Here is a 13,773-nt window from a genome sequence, read left to right as displayed (position 1 = left end):
CTGGTATGATACCTTGACTGCTAAAGTGATAAGTGAGCGGTACCGAATAGGGGTGCGCGATTCTATATGGGGCTCCAGACTAGTCCGGAGAAGAACTTCACGCAAGTAGTGAGCTTTAGAATTCATTCTAGTCTTTCACACTTTAGCGTCTTTGGTTTTTGGATCATGCAGACATTTCAAACATTAATATTTTTACCTAGGATAAAAACTTGGGGGACACGCCCTAACTTTCACACTCACATACCCGGATCATTTCAAATATTTCGCAATGCATGACGGGAGCCACGTGACGCAGCATTGCTGCCGAAGACTTCTCGTGACTGTGATTCGTTTTGCAAATAATACGTGGTGCCAAGAATATATCATGATAATTACTATTATTATTAATTATTATAAATTACCATCATTATTATCATCATTACATCATCATCATTATGTAAATGAGGACAACTCATTTGGGTATGTCATCTTTTTAATACAGTACTTTTTAGAAAAAGAGAAAACCTTGTCAGAGTGTGTTTATTTGAAGATGTCTCTGCTACAGCCCTAGCCCTATAGGGTAGAGCTATATAGCTCTATGGGTGCACCCTATTCAATAAGGAGAAAACAGGCCGTCTAGCTCATTGCATGTTTATGTAGGCCCTCAAAACTGTCTATATTATTAAAGGGGCACACCGGCTCACCGTTTACGCAATTTAGGGGTGTAGAATCATAAATAATGTTTTTATAGATGGTTGCTGTAAAAAAAATCATCAAAATGTCACGTATTTAGCGAAAAAATGGAAAGAAAAAAAACGGCCATAATATAACAAGCTTCCGTTACACGGACTCTTTGAATGTGAATCTTACGTTAGATTTTTCACCATTATTTACATTTTGTAGCGATAATTTGAATACATGATCTTTTTCGTCAATTATTCGTAAATAATTTTGTAAAAATTACTGGTTAAGTAAGTTACTTTTAGACGGCTGAAAGTAAAACTAGCCCGGAAGGTCACGTGATTGTTTGTACCACTTTTTGGTTAGAACAATCACGCGACCTGCGTTTTTGTCTTAAAATGCTCAAAAACGGCTAAATTTGATGATTTCTTTTAAGGACTGTTCTTCTTCATTCCTGGAAGACCGTTGAAGTCATATCTTAGTCTATTTTGTAGCCCAAACAGCCCAATTCGGCCGGTGTGTCCCTTTAAACAGATTTCAAGGCCCCCAAAAGGGGTTTCAGTGTAAAAATGTTGCCCAATTGTGACTTGGAGGTTGTTTACTTCCAACTTGATGTATTTTGGATGAAATTCGACCTTTAAAAAGGTTGGTCATATTTGCTTAGAGGTGTAAGGATACTAATTTTCAAGATTGGTGCTCGGGACGTTTGAACAAATTACATTGATGTATATAGGGGTGTTTTGGCTTGGAGGGCGAATTACTCGACTCCCCATATTAAATTAAGCAGGGGGTTACAGTTAGAACAGTCGATGAATAATTGTCCCTTTACCGTAAAAAGCTATGGGACTTGTAAGTATTTTGCTCGTGTATTTTTAATTTTAATTAGCATTTTGCACTGGATGCTAATGGGAGTTTATAGCGATGTGCACCCCTTATTACTTGGGACTCTTTCATCTGTGTCGCAGTATTAAATACGAAACTGTAGGCTGTCAGGGCCACCACTATAGCCATACACAGAGCTGTGTATTGAGAGAGATGCGACATGGAGGGACCAGTTTCCTTCGGACACTAACCCTAACCCTACCTGGGCGCCATTTCCGGTCCAAATGCAGCCGGTGTCGCATGCAATTATGTCCTCTATGCAATACTACCCGGAGGACATTATTGCATATGCAATAATGTGCGCCGGACGGTTTTGCATATGCAATCGTGTTGCATATGCAGTTTTGTCCGCCCCCGTGCAAAACCGTCCTTGCAGTAAATTAAACGCCCCTGGTCGACGGAACACGTTTGCCATTTTTAACAAGCTAAAGTGCATGTCATGAATGACATGGGAAATGTTCGGCCGTTGGGTATTCGCTGCAATCATAACAAAATACGTGAATATTCATGCTGCATTACGTAGGTTCAGTGCATGCACGCTCACAGTCATGTACATGTCCATTGGACGGTTTTTGCATAGCCCTGGACACGATTGCATATGCAAAAGTGTCCGGAGCGGACAGTATAGGCTTGTATATGCTAGTACTGCTAAAAAAATAGGCTGACTGTACCCTTTTCGTTCAACCTGTATGCTGCATATTCATCCATTTGTCTACGATGGGAATGAGACTTTTTCACACATTTTCTTGGAAACCTCAAAGAAAATCACACAATGACATAATTATTTTGTATTTCATTCTGACGATGTAGGCCTTATGAGATTACAATTTCATATTTCCTTTGACCGCCATGATAAGTCAATTTCCGGACATTTTTTCCCCCATTTTGGATGAGATCTGCAATTTCCTCCCTCTCTATACGTCGTTGCTTTAGGGGATTAGGGTTTGAGCGAACATGAGAAGAATATTGTGATTATTTGTATGCCTAACAACGTAGCGTTGCTAAAATTGAAGAAATGCCACTGGGGATTACAGGTTCCGTGTAAAGAGGGGTGTCCCATGGAAATCTTTCCGGTGGAGATTTTGTCCCCCATATTATAGGAAATTAACTGAAGGCGAAAGTTTTAGGGCGCCAATATATTAGATGTAGATTGCCGTCTGGGGGACATAATCTCAGGGACGGGGTCAGTCCTGCCACAGGGGGCCAAATGTTGAAATTCAGTTTTGTTATCCACTCATGTTCAAATAGTTAGAATCGTTTTGTAAAAGTTAAAAATCACGTTCAAATTGTGTGAAATTCCCGTTGTTACTCGTGTGCAAAGTTTCAAAATCTAAAAACGTTCAATGACGCCACATTTCAATAAAAATATTGGATTGCATATTATTTTTTGTGCATGCACAGAATTTATAGTTCATTCCTGAATGTTGATGATATTTTATTTCAAACAAAACTGCAATGATAGGATGAATTTGGACTTTCGCCAAACCCGTATTTAGCGATGTAGGGCAATATTCATAACAAGTCTAATATAAGTTGGGCCTAAATCTAATTTCAATTTCACATTTAAATGTGATATAGGCGCATACGGGGTTAATTAACTTGGTTGACTTTTTTTTTCTTTTTTTTTTTCTTTCTTTTTTTACAACATAAAGGCACTGGACACTGTCGAAGACCAGTATTCTCACTTGGTGTATCTCAACTTAACCTGTGAAAATGTGAGCTCAATCGGTCGTCGAAGTTGCAAGATAAACAATGGAAGGAAAAAATACCCTTGTCACAGGAAATTGTGTGCTTTCGTCAGATGCTTGATTTCGGGACCTCAAAATCTAATTCTTGGGTCTCGAAATCAAGTTCGTGGAAAACAACTTCTTTCTCGAAAACAACGTTACTTCAGAGGGAGCCGTTTCTCACAATGTTTTATGCTATAAACAGCTCTCCATTACTTGTATACCAAGTTTTGAGTAACTTACCGGTGTCCACTGCCGATGGAACCAGATGGAAGTTTCTACGTCAAATTCCCCCTTGAGGTTTTTTCGCCCCGGTTTTTTTTTTTGCCCAATCATCTTAGCCTATACAACTCAGCAAAAAATAGTGAGACTGTTTCATTTTTCGGGACAGAGTGATATGAGGTCCAGTGACGTTCGTACCTTGGTCGTGGCCGTGCGTTAAAGGATCTCGATCGCCTACTCGGTTGGTCCTACTATCGCGCGGACGCGACCGCACCCTTTTTTTATTCAATCACAGTCATCATCTGAACGCATTTTTATTTGCATACACAGCGCGACTTTAAAAAAAAATTGAAAAAATTGCAGCAAATGTTTTCATCGGACGTTCATAAACTGGAGTGTAATATACAAATATTGACTGCTTCGAGTGCTATGGTTAAAACTATGACTCCCGAGGTGATCCCCGGAGCGTTCTATTTTCCCGAGGCGAAGCCGAGGGAAAATAGAACGCTCCGGTGATCACCGAGGGAGTCATAGTTTTTAACCATTGCACGAGTAAAAGCAGTCAATATTTGTTTTATAACACCCCAAACATTTCTAAATACTGTACTATTATTATTAAGTTACAGACCTGAATGCTACAACGGACGACGCGAATACAGATTGCAAACACTTTTACTTACTGTGTTGCATGTAGTGTCGTGCAATCCGAAATGGTTACAGACTATTAATTTATCATTCTCGTACACGCAACGGACGTCTGGGTACTGCACGCCGTGTGCTAGTCTGTCGGACTAGCGCATGGCAAACCGACGCACTATCACACGGCCGTCGTCTAGCAAAACTAAGACATGTCATGTGACGCGATCAAACCAATGAGCAGGCAGAATACTTGCAAGGGGTGTTATAATCGAAAATAACTTACGACATCGACACAGACCCCTCTTCTCAAAAAATAATGTGAGCTCTATAGTATGGTATTTGTGAAACTACAGCTTTAGTCCGGAGGCTCTGCCAGTCATAATTTACGCGCTCTTTCGGGCTTCAAACATGCCGAAGAGCCCACGGAACCAAACAGGTGGAAGCCGAGTTTTCGAAAAGGTCTGGATTTAATGTTATAGACCGCCCTCCAGTGATATGACTGTGCCAATCCATTAGCTGTCAAAACATGTTTGGTAACTTCACCATTCACAACGAATCAGTGTCACTAAAATTAAAAAGTGTCGGTGAATTACTGGATGAATAACCTTATAATGAAACAAGAACATTCATCAAGTGCCATCCTACTACTACTACTACTACTAAGTTTAGTTGTAACATTAACGGCATGTCAGCGGCAGGATCAGCACGGTCACAATACTGTCACCGACACTGATAACGACAGTCATGACAGTTACTCAGTTAAAAATAACATGTCTGCCGTAAAAAGTCCCGTCGGAGCAGTTGTCGGGGCATTCGTCCTTCCACACGGGGGAATTGCCTTTAATCCCAAACACTTCAACACGACAAACAAGACGGCCTTAGAAGAGGCCTGGCTACTTCACGACTCGGCTCGAGCGGTCGGTGACCTCATCAGTAAACTCAATCCAGACCTGATTCTTCTTAGCACCCCGCACGGCATTGCGGATCAGGACAATTTTCTCTTCTACTTGAATCCCAAGGGCTATGGGTCTGCTGATACGGACAACTACGCGGGGCCGTATACATTATCGGTGAATTTGGACAGTGTTTCTAGCCAGAGTGTAGCCAAAGAGCTTCGCAACGCTGGTGAGAATATCAGTGGTCTAAGTGCTTTTGGGGCTCCCGGGCAAGCTGATGACCCCTTCCCATTGAGGTGATGTATTTTTCTTTTTTAGGTAGGCCTGTACTACGTACTTGTATATCATGGTACAGTACTTTCTACTAGGCATATCATGGTACAGTACTTTCTACTAGGCCCTATGACTACTAACTACTAAGTACTCTACTTTACCGTACTACACTAGTCTCTATCTGCCACTGTTATGTGTAACTCATTTTGTCTGTAGTGTAGAATATAAATAATCAAACTGGGGTTATTATAGATAGTTAGGCTACCCTTACTTTGGACGTGGTACTAAATGACCCCAAAGTAATTTCTACTCCTAGATTAGAACTATGATATGATCGTTCCGCTATCTCCACCGTGGACATGGTGGAGATGATAGCGGAACAAATCTCATAGTTTTAGGAGTAGGTGATTTCCATCTGTCCGAATGCCTACTTGTTACCTATTGTAAATGTAACGGGTACTTGTAAGCTACTCCTAAAACTATGAGGTTTGTTCACATTCGTGGAGACGCTACAAATTTTCATGGGTAGCTAAACCAACCTCATAGTTCTACTGCGGAATAATAACAGTTTTACATACTTCTAGGAATTTAGAATTAATGCTCCCCTGCCATGAACACTGGGAGCCTTTTTATAGTTTCTAGTGAGTCAGAGAAATGATTTAGATTTCAAAGAGTTGGTTTCAATTTGTGAATGCTGTGGCTAGAGATGCAGTTGGTTACCTGCCGGCATCTCACTGTGTATGTTCTTGTGAAATACAGAACTTTGTTACTGTCTTCCCAAAGTAGGCTACTGTATTGTTGAAACTTTCACAGGTGACTTTTTTTGTATCTTTTGATAATGTTGCCAATAAATCAGCATTTTATGACAATAGTTGCAATAATCGTAACTCTCCATCCTCCCTCCAGGTTACGATTATCGCTAATTGACAAAAACCAATCTTTGACCCTATTGCTAAGTCCTTGTCATTAGTATTACATTTTTCAAAACAACATTTTAATTTTTTTTGTGTCCTTTATGTGCCTGTTGCCTGCAGTCAAAATAAGTTCTCAACAGCAATCAATTGTCTGCAGGGATCCTTTTTAGATTTCCCTCGAGGCCCCCGTCCTGACAAGCCAGACAGTTGTCTTTGGGGTTTATAAACTAGCATTTTATTTTTATACATTATAGAGCCTGTGCAAATACATGTAGGCCTACTTGGACTCTTGAGTAATCTGAACTTCTGAAGATAGTCAGAAGCATCATAAGTTCAATAAATGTAAAGTTTCTGTCAGCTCAAAGTGCTCAATCTGATGGCGATTGTGTTTCTAAAAAGAAACTGAAGTCTTTGTTCAACAATCTCATCCAAAAAAGTTCTGAACTGTTTTTGTCCCCCAGTGAGATACTGTATTGGAAAGTAATGACACCTGCACAATGGTACACAACATGTGATCAGTTCTGCATAGTGTGTGATGATAAACTCTCAGCTGAGCTCATACCCAGGTTTATGTTTACTTGACACTAGTTCATTGACGTCATCAATGGGAATTCACACAGCATAAAAGTCTTACATTGACCGTCCCTGATCTCATCCAGTGAATTTCCCCATTGGACACAAATGGGAGATTGAACTGGCTCCAGATTGTTTCATTATTCCATTCTGTCACGAGTTACCATGGTTACTCGGGAAATGTGTGACAGTTCGACTGACGAGTGAAACAATCTCATCACTGAAGTGCTTAGTGTTGTCCTGTAACGAAGCAGAGGGCACAATTTACATGATTCACTCCATCACAAAGGATTGGCTGTTAGCTTACCCTGTTGTGAGCTTAGCCTGGATACATTTAAAAGGAAAGTATTCCTAGTTGTATTTTTAATTCGATTCTAATTTTTTTAATTTATAAATAGACAGAAAATTATATGCAATAACATCATGAAATTTCATTTCAAAAGGTACATTTTTGAGATCGCTGACAATCAGGAGCGGTTATGTGCACACAGGAAGAATTGTCCGTAATTTTGTGCAACAAGGTTTTTTTATTTATTCTTTTGCAACTTTGATGACCAATTGAGTCAAAATTTGTACAGATTTTCTGTTTTTTATGCATTTATTCGGTTCACCAAGTGAGAATACCAGGGTAAATAGGTGTCCCAGTGATTTTTATTTGTAGTACAAATAAAAAAAATATCAATTTTTAAAGTTAACCCCCAACAGCAGCTCCTGTATATTGTAAATATTTAGGGGGCACTAAGGGTTGCAAAAAAATTCCGGGGGTTGGGGCACTTCTGGCCAATTGCAATGTACAAAGTTAGTTTTTCGTATGGATTTTACTGTTGTCAGCACTCTTTTGCCATTTACTTTTTTTTATATACAATTGTCCGACAATGTAAGTATTATGAAAAGTTTGTAATGTAAGTTTTGAAAGCATTGAAGTTGATTCATCAAAAGCTTGTAATTCATTTTTACTTTTTTCTCTGGCAACATTTAATCTTAATGTGTAAATGGAGAGGGGGCACAGCCATAGTAGAGGGGGGGGGGGTCACTGGCCACAAATATGACAGGTCAATAAAGTTCAAACATGTCAAACCAGCTCCAATGTATGTTTGCTCTTCAAGTTGTTCATGAAGACTACCAAAGTCCAGAAAAAAAGAAATTTTAAGATTGTGTTTTTGTATTGCCACAATGGAAGTAATGGTGATTTGGATGGGCTAGAATTTGGCTGCCTGGGTTACTTGTGTTTTTACAGCTTGTAGTATCAGGACACCCCATCGCTTATGTACTGTGAGCTTAATCTCCTCAGTCTACTGTATAATTTTGTAGCAAGGGTCAGATGGCCATGCAGCCGATTTCATGAAACGCTTTGATTCGTTAGGATGAGTAACTCGTCTTAACTTAGGATGGGTTTAATGTGTCCTAGCGTCATGGATACGGAACTGAACATGTCCAAAGTCATATGAATAATCCTACATTTAAGTTAGGAAGAGTTCATGGTGAGATCGACAGCTAGAGGGTTTACGTCCAGCTTGAGGACCATTTTCGTGCATGAGAGCATCATCTTGACTGTGTGTTGACGTTGAGGGTGTATGTAGTTGGAAAAGCCATTAATTTTAATTACCAAACTTTCCCTTTTGAATAAAACTTGGTCTTTTATTTACAGATGGGGTGAAGTTATCCCGCTGTCATTTGTCTCAGGTCTTGAGACAATGAAGGCAATGATCATCTCTCAACCAAGTCGTCGCTACAACCAAAGCGTCCAAATGATTCCTGAACTCCTCCACTTAGGTAAAAGAGAACTTTAGGTTGCCATGCTATTTAGAATTCCCGTGCTTAGAACTTTGGTCTTGATGCCCAAGAAGCTGCCATGTGACGCACTCTAAACCAATCACAAGGTAGAATCTTTGTAAAGTGTTATGGTCTTTTTCGAAACAAAGGCTTTGGCTTTGGATTCGGCTTCAGGCTAGCTTGGCCCTGCGGTCGTTTTGACAGTTGCGCATGCTGTGCGTATACACACTCAGGACTTCAGACGAGAGGACAGAGCCTGAAGCCGAAAGGGACTATGATACCAGCTATGCAGCTCCGGTCGGTAATGTATTGTAAAAAAAAAATCAAAAAGAAAAACACTCCTGGTGCTTTGAACTTTTCCAGAAACATTTAAAAAACAATCTGGTACATTACTGAGTTAAGGAAGGCAATATCGTCCTTGCCCCTTTTCATTGCCGAGGTGCCCCTAGAGAAATTAAAAATTCCCTTGATCATACTTGTAGCATAGAAATTGTCTATTAATCAAAGTTCAGCAGACGTGTGCCTTGCCTTGCCTTATAAATCTTACAAGGACAAACACTTTATTACTCATGTCAGAGACCTTTCTACATGAATATCCCCCAACAAAAAAACAGGAGATGTGAATTTTTGTCTCTTGTCGGGGGTCTCGCAAAAACAAAACTATGTTTGCTTTAGATGGTTTGAGGATCTGATGCACTATGCTGTATTTGATCATTGTGTAAATGTAAACCAACCAGCCGGGCAATACTCCCATAGTAATCACTCTTGAGGCATGGTCCCAATGCAAGGATGGTAAAAGTAACAGCAAAATGTAAACATTATGGTACAAATCATTTGGGGTTGAGAAAAGAAACAAACGCTTTGATTCGTTAGGATGAGTAACTCGTCCTAACTTAGGATGGGTTTAATGTGTCCTAGTGTCATGGATACGGAACGAAAAATTGAGTACATGTAGAGCAGGATCAGAAGCCATTTTTAGATTCAAATTTGGGGGTGAAAAACTGTCCTTCCTCAAAAAACTCAAATCATCATCATCTTCAGGCCATCTTGTCAGATGATGCCTGCAGAGGTCGTCCTACAGCACGGGCGTGCCTTCGTGCACGTCGCTCCTCCTGGCTCTGGGCCCATGAATCATGAATATGCCCAGCGCCCTGTCGGAGAAGCCGTCGCCAGGCAGGCCGGTCTTTGGCCAGGCATTCCCCATCAGCTGGTATGCCCGCTGCTCCTATGGTCCTTTTTACATGTACTAAATCTTTGTAGCGGAGCAGAGGGCGCCCACGGGTGCGCTTCCCTGACCTTGCCATCTTAAACATGTAATTCAAGGCACATACCTTAAATAAAACCTTCTGCAGAGTATTGGTAATAATTCTTCCATTTTATTGTCAAAATTTATCGCAGGAGCCTCGCTTCACCAGAAGCTGTTGTTACTAAGGCAACGGGTCGTAGTCATCATAAGTGCTGATCTTGCCCATACACACGATAAAAATGGGCCCTATGGCTTTTCACCCAGCGCTGAGCCATTTGATCAAGTGAGTACATTTTACGTGCGTGACATTTGTGGGCTAAATGAAATGACATCCAGACCGCCCAGGGTATTCAACAGGTCACAGGGGCACTTCTGTAAACTGTGGGCCCATTTTAATAGAGCTACTTTAAGCACAAAAAAATGCCACGCACAACAAATATATGCTTACCAGAATAATGTTACCAGCCAAACTACGACTGTTACATGTACCATTTGTGACTGGTATCCTGCTCATTTCTGCTTAGCAGGAAGTCGTCAAGCAAATTTTCTGCTTAAGCAGTTTTATGAAATTGGGCCCTGGTTATGGTTTCATACTGAGCAAAATTCAACAGGTTTTGGTCCCTGGATCATGAGGTTGAGTGGGATCCAGTTTTGTCAAGAGGGTTATTTTGGCCAAATGGAGTTCTTATAATAATAGGAAAACAAGTCTTACCTCACATTAGAATCCCACTGAGTCTAATACCCTCCAAGTGCATTTATTTTGGTAAAATTCCAAAATCAACTGAAAATGAGTGCATAACAAAACTGAATTTGACTTAGACTATTTGAGACAGGGTACACATAATATTAATACATCTATTTAAAGCCCCAAAGTTGACCATATGCAGTGAATGCCTTCATCTAGCCATTTTGTTGCAAAATGTTCAGAATTATTTTGTTTTGTGCACACTGTGTTGTATTTGATGATTTTTAGAGTAGCAACTGATACATTTTGTGTAGCATTTTGATATACTACATGTACTGTGAAAATCGCTCCTCATCACCGTAACACTATTTTGTAGGACATTTTTAGGGTTGTACAGTTAGTGCACTAAAGTAACCTGAATTATTATTTTATTTGTGTTGATTCATCAGAAGTTGTTTAGTGTGGTGTGTTGGGTAAGAACAATCACTATGGAGATACCCCGAAACAGTCAGAAATACTGCCATTCTCAGAATTTATTTTGATCACCTTGCTGTATAGGCCTACTTAACAAATTTTAAAAGTACTTTTTTTTTAACTAAATGGTTTGAGTAAATGTGCTCATTCGAAAAGCATTTGTTTTACACATTTTACAAATTTTCACTGATTATTTGCATGTTTCTTGAAAACTAAATGGTTTGAAAATGTGCTCATAAAAACCAATGGTGGTCCGATATTGATATAATCTGATTTTGTCAATTCACCGTCTTTCTGTCCCACAGGCTTGCAGCCAGTGGGCAGCTACTTTAGATGAAGAGGCACTCTTGAAAACAGCAGCGGGGTATGTAAATAGCGCCCTCTCTTGTGGCTACACAGGGATGGTAATGTTGCATGGTTTGATGAGGGAGGCATCACTGAGTAGTTGGAGTTCCAAGGTGTATGCTAACTACCACCCAAGCTATTATGGGATGATGGTAGCTTCATTTGTGAAAAAGTAACGCGTCTAAATATATATAATGAGTAGGGTAGATGGCCTTAGCTTTCGATCCAAACCGGACCTTCTTCAGAGGCATAAAACAAGTACAAACAAACACATGGCCATTTATAGAAAAAGAGAGGAGAAAGGGATTAAGGGAAGGATCCAGAAAGAAGTGGGAAAATTACAGCCAATCAAAGTTTCTATTTTAGAAACAATTTGTGGCTATGAACTAATAGGAGTAAAGTGGTGATTTATAAATATATATATATAATATTTTGTGGGGGGGGGTGTTTGTTTGTTTGTTGGTTTGTTGATCTTCCTGTCAAGGGGACTAGGCAAACTCCCACAAGAGATATACATGTAGATGCCAGGCTTTCTGTTACAAATGATCAATGGTTTAATATCTATAAATATGATTCGGATCAAGAAATTGCTGCCACAATTGCTTTGTCCTTCAGATATAAGCCAATTGTACCGAGTTCTAATGTACGATTGGTAGAGTGCATTAAAGAACACTGTGACGCTTATCGTGGAAGAGTAGGGGTTAATCACAGTGTTTCTGGTTCACATTGCAAGTACCCGTGAAACTTACAGGTTCCCTCAGGTTTGTGTGCTACAGAATTCACCCCTTGCACGGGTATAACATGCGGCGACCAATGCCACGCTCACCATGTTGGTGGGCAGTTAGGTTTACGTGTATTAACGCCGCGTCGCCTAAAATGCACTCTTTCACTGCATAACGCGCAACAAAGAGTTAATATAAAAACGCACAGTGAAATTGCCCACCAGTATGGCGCATTCAAGATTTTTCTGCTGATGACGTCAGGTGAAATGGGTCAATACAAGTTCACCTTTGAGACATCCTGTATAGCCACATAACCAGAAATTTGTTAACTAAGAAAAAAACAAACAACTACATGTATGACTCATAAGGGCCGCATATATGTACCTGAAGCCTATCTCGATTCAACTTTTTTTGTGTGACAAATTACTTCTTTCTATAAAACTCCATTACTTCAAATGGGGTCTTTTCTAACATTGTGTTCTAATAACAATATAATGCTCTTTTACCAAGTAATTATCGTTATTTCTTTTGAGTAACTACCAAAGTTATACCCTGGTGCTTTAAAAAACTTGTTTTGCTGTTACTTTTATAACTGTTATTGGTAACTGACACAAAATGTACAATATCTGGTATGACCAGTGCATTGTCTTGCCTGCCAGAAAGGCCCTGGATTGTACAAGGTCACGCTTTGTGTCAACCAAGCAGTAAACACAGGTTATGTGGTCAATAGTAAGTACATTGAGTTCACTAAGTACATACTTGTTTGTTTTTTTTTGCAGATTTTCATAACATTAGTGCAAGATTTTGTTTTTTGAATTTATAAAGTTGGTTGACCTTGGAAATCATAATATGTGTTTATTCTTGATGTTATTTTGAAAGTTTCAAACTTCCTTCAAATAGCTGATGAAAATATTGTTTACAATTTTAGCAATTGCTTTTTTGTATTAACAACTTATCTTTGAGGTTCGCAGCTGTATCCATTAACATTATTTGTTTTTAGCTATGGGGTATTTTTGTGGGGATAAGTTTTGACATGTCAGTTTCATTTCACTTTATTTCCATGTTTTGTTTTCCTCTTCTTTGTTTGGTGGGGGTGGGGGGGGGGTAATATAACTATATTCATAAATACCTTGGACAGTTTCGCTATTCCTTTTGGTGGAGAGCGCGTCACGTGGGTGTGTATAAACCTTTGTTTATGACCAGTAAAAAGTGTTGAAACATGGGCGTGACACTCGAGCTTGCACCTGTGTATATAAGAGATTTTCTTCATTCCTATTGGTCGAGAACAACAGCAGGGACAGTTGCGTCACATCACGCGATACGCGCGACGCGCACAGCATTCCCTTATAAGGAGTTGTTTACCCGAGGGCGGCGGAGGGCTTTACCATTTCATAGCTGGAGGGGTGTTGTGGTGAAAGAGTCATTGAACAATTAAAATTTTTGCATTTATTTTACTTTTTGACCAAAGTGTTGATATTTTTTGACCGAAAAGGTATTTATGAATGGGAATCAAAGTGTGTTGAATCGGTTTTCAACTAGTGGTTTAAACCCGCCGAGGCCTGGTTCTTACCTCGACTTCGTCTCAGTAAAATTATCTAGAACCAGGCCTCGTTGGGGTTAAACCACTAGTTGAAAACCTCTTCACCACACATTGATTCCCTTAGTAATAACAAGATTAAGGGTATGCTATGTTGTGTTTTATGGATCGTTATATCCGCACGTTGTAACTGAAATAACCTTTT

The 13,773-nt window shown here is 39.8% G+C and overlaps 1 protein-coding gene across 1 annotated transcript; it reads left to right on the top strand.

Moving 5' to 3' along the window:
- Positions 1-4,654: 4,654 nt before the first annotated feature.
- LOC139942324 (protein TTE1956-like) lies at positions 4,655-13,152 on the top strand. The gene is made up of 4 exons (XM_071939146.1): positions 4,655-5,322; positions 8,435-8,559; positions 9,958-10,088; positions 11,270-13,152. Exons 1-4 carry the CDS (start codon positions 4,727-4,729, stop codon positions 11,483-11,485), a joined length of 1,068 nt encoding a protein of 355 aa, XP_071795247.1. The 5' UTR covers positions 4,655-4,726; the 3' UTR covers positions 11,486-13,152.
- Positions 13,153-13,773: the final 621 nt, after the last annotated feature.

The sequence above is a fragment of the Asterias amurensis genome, chromosome 9, assembly GCF_032118995.1.
Source record: "Asterias amurensis chromosome 9, ASM3211899v1".
NCBI classification, from domain to species: Eukaryota; Metazoa; Echinodermata; class Asteroidea; order Forcipulatida; family Asteriidae; genus Asterias; species Asterias amurensis.
This window is presented reverse-complemented; position numbering and strand designations above follow the sequence as displayed.

Excerpts from the sequence above, each read along its gene's own strand:
- LOC139942324 (XM_071939146.1), top strand. The coding sequence starts at position 4,727 with ATGAATAACCTTATAATGAAACAAGAACATTCATCAAGTGCCATCCTA. Across the intron at positions 5,323-8,434 it reads GATGACCCCTTCCCATTGAG|ATGGGGTGAAGTTATCCCGC; the intron begins GTGATGTATTTT and ends TTTTATTTACAG. Across the intron at positions 10,089-11,269 it reads GCGCTGAGCCATTTGATCAA|GCTTGCAGCCAGTGGGCAGC; the intron begins GTGAGTACATTT and ends TCTGTCCCACAG.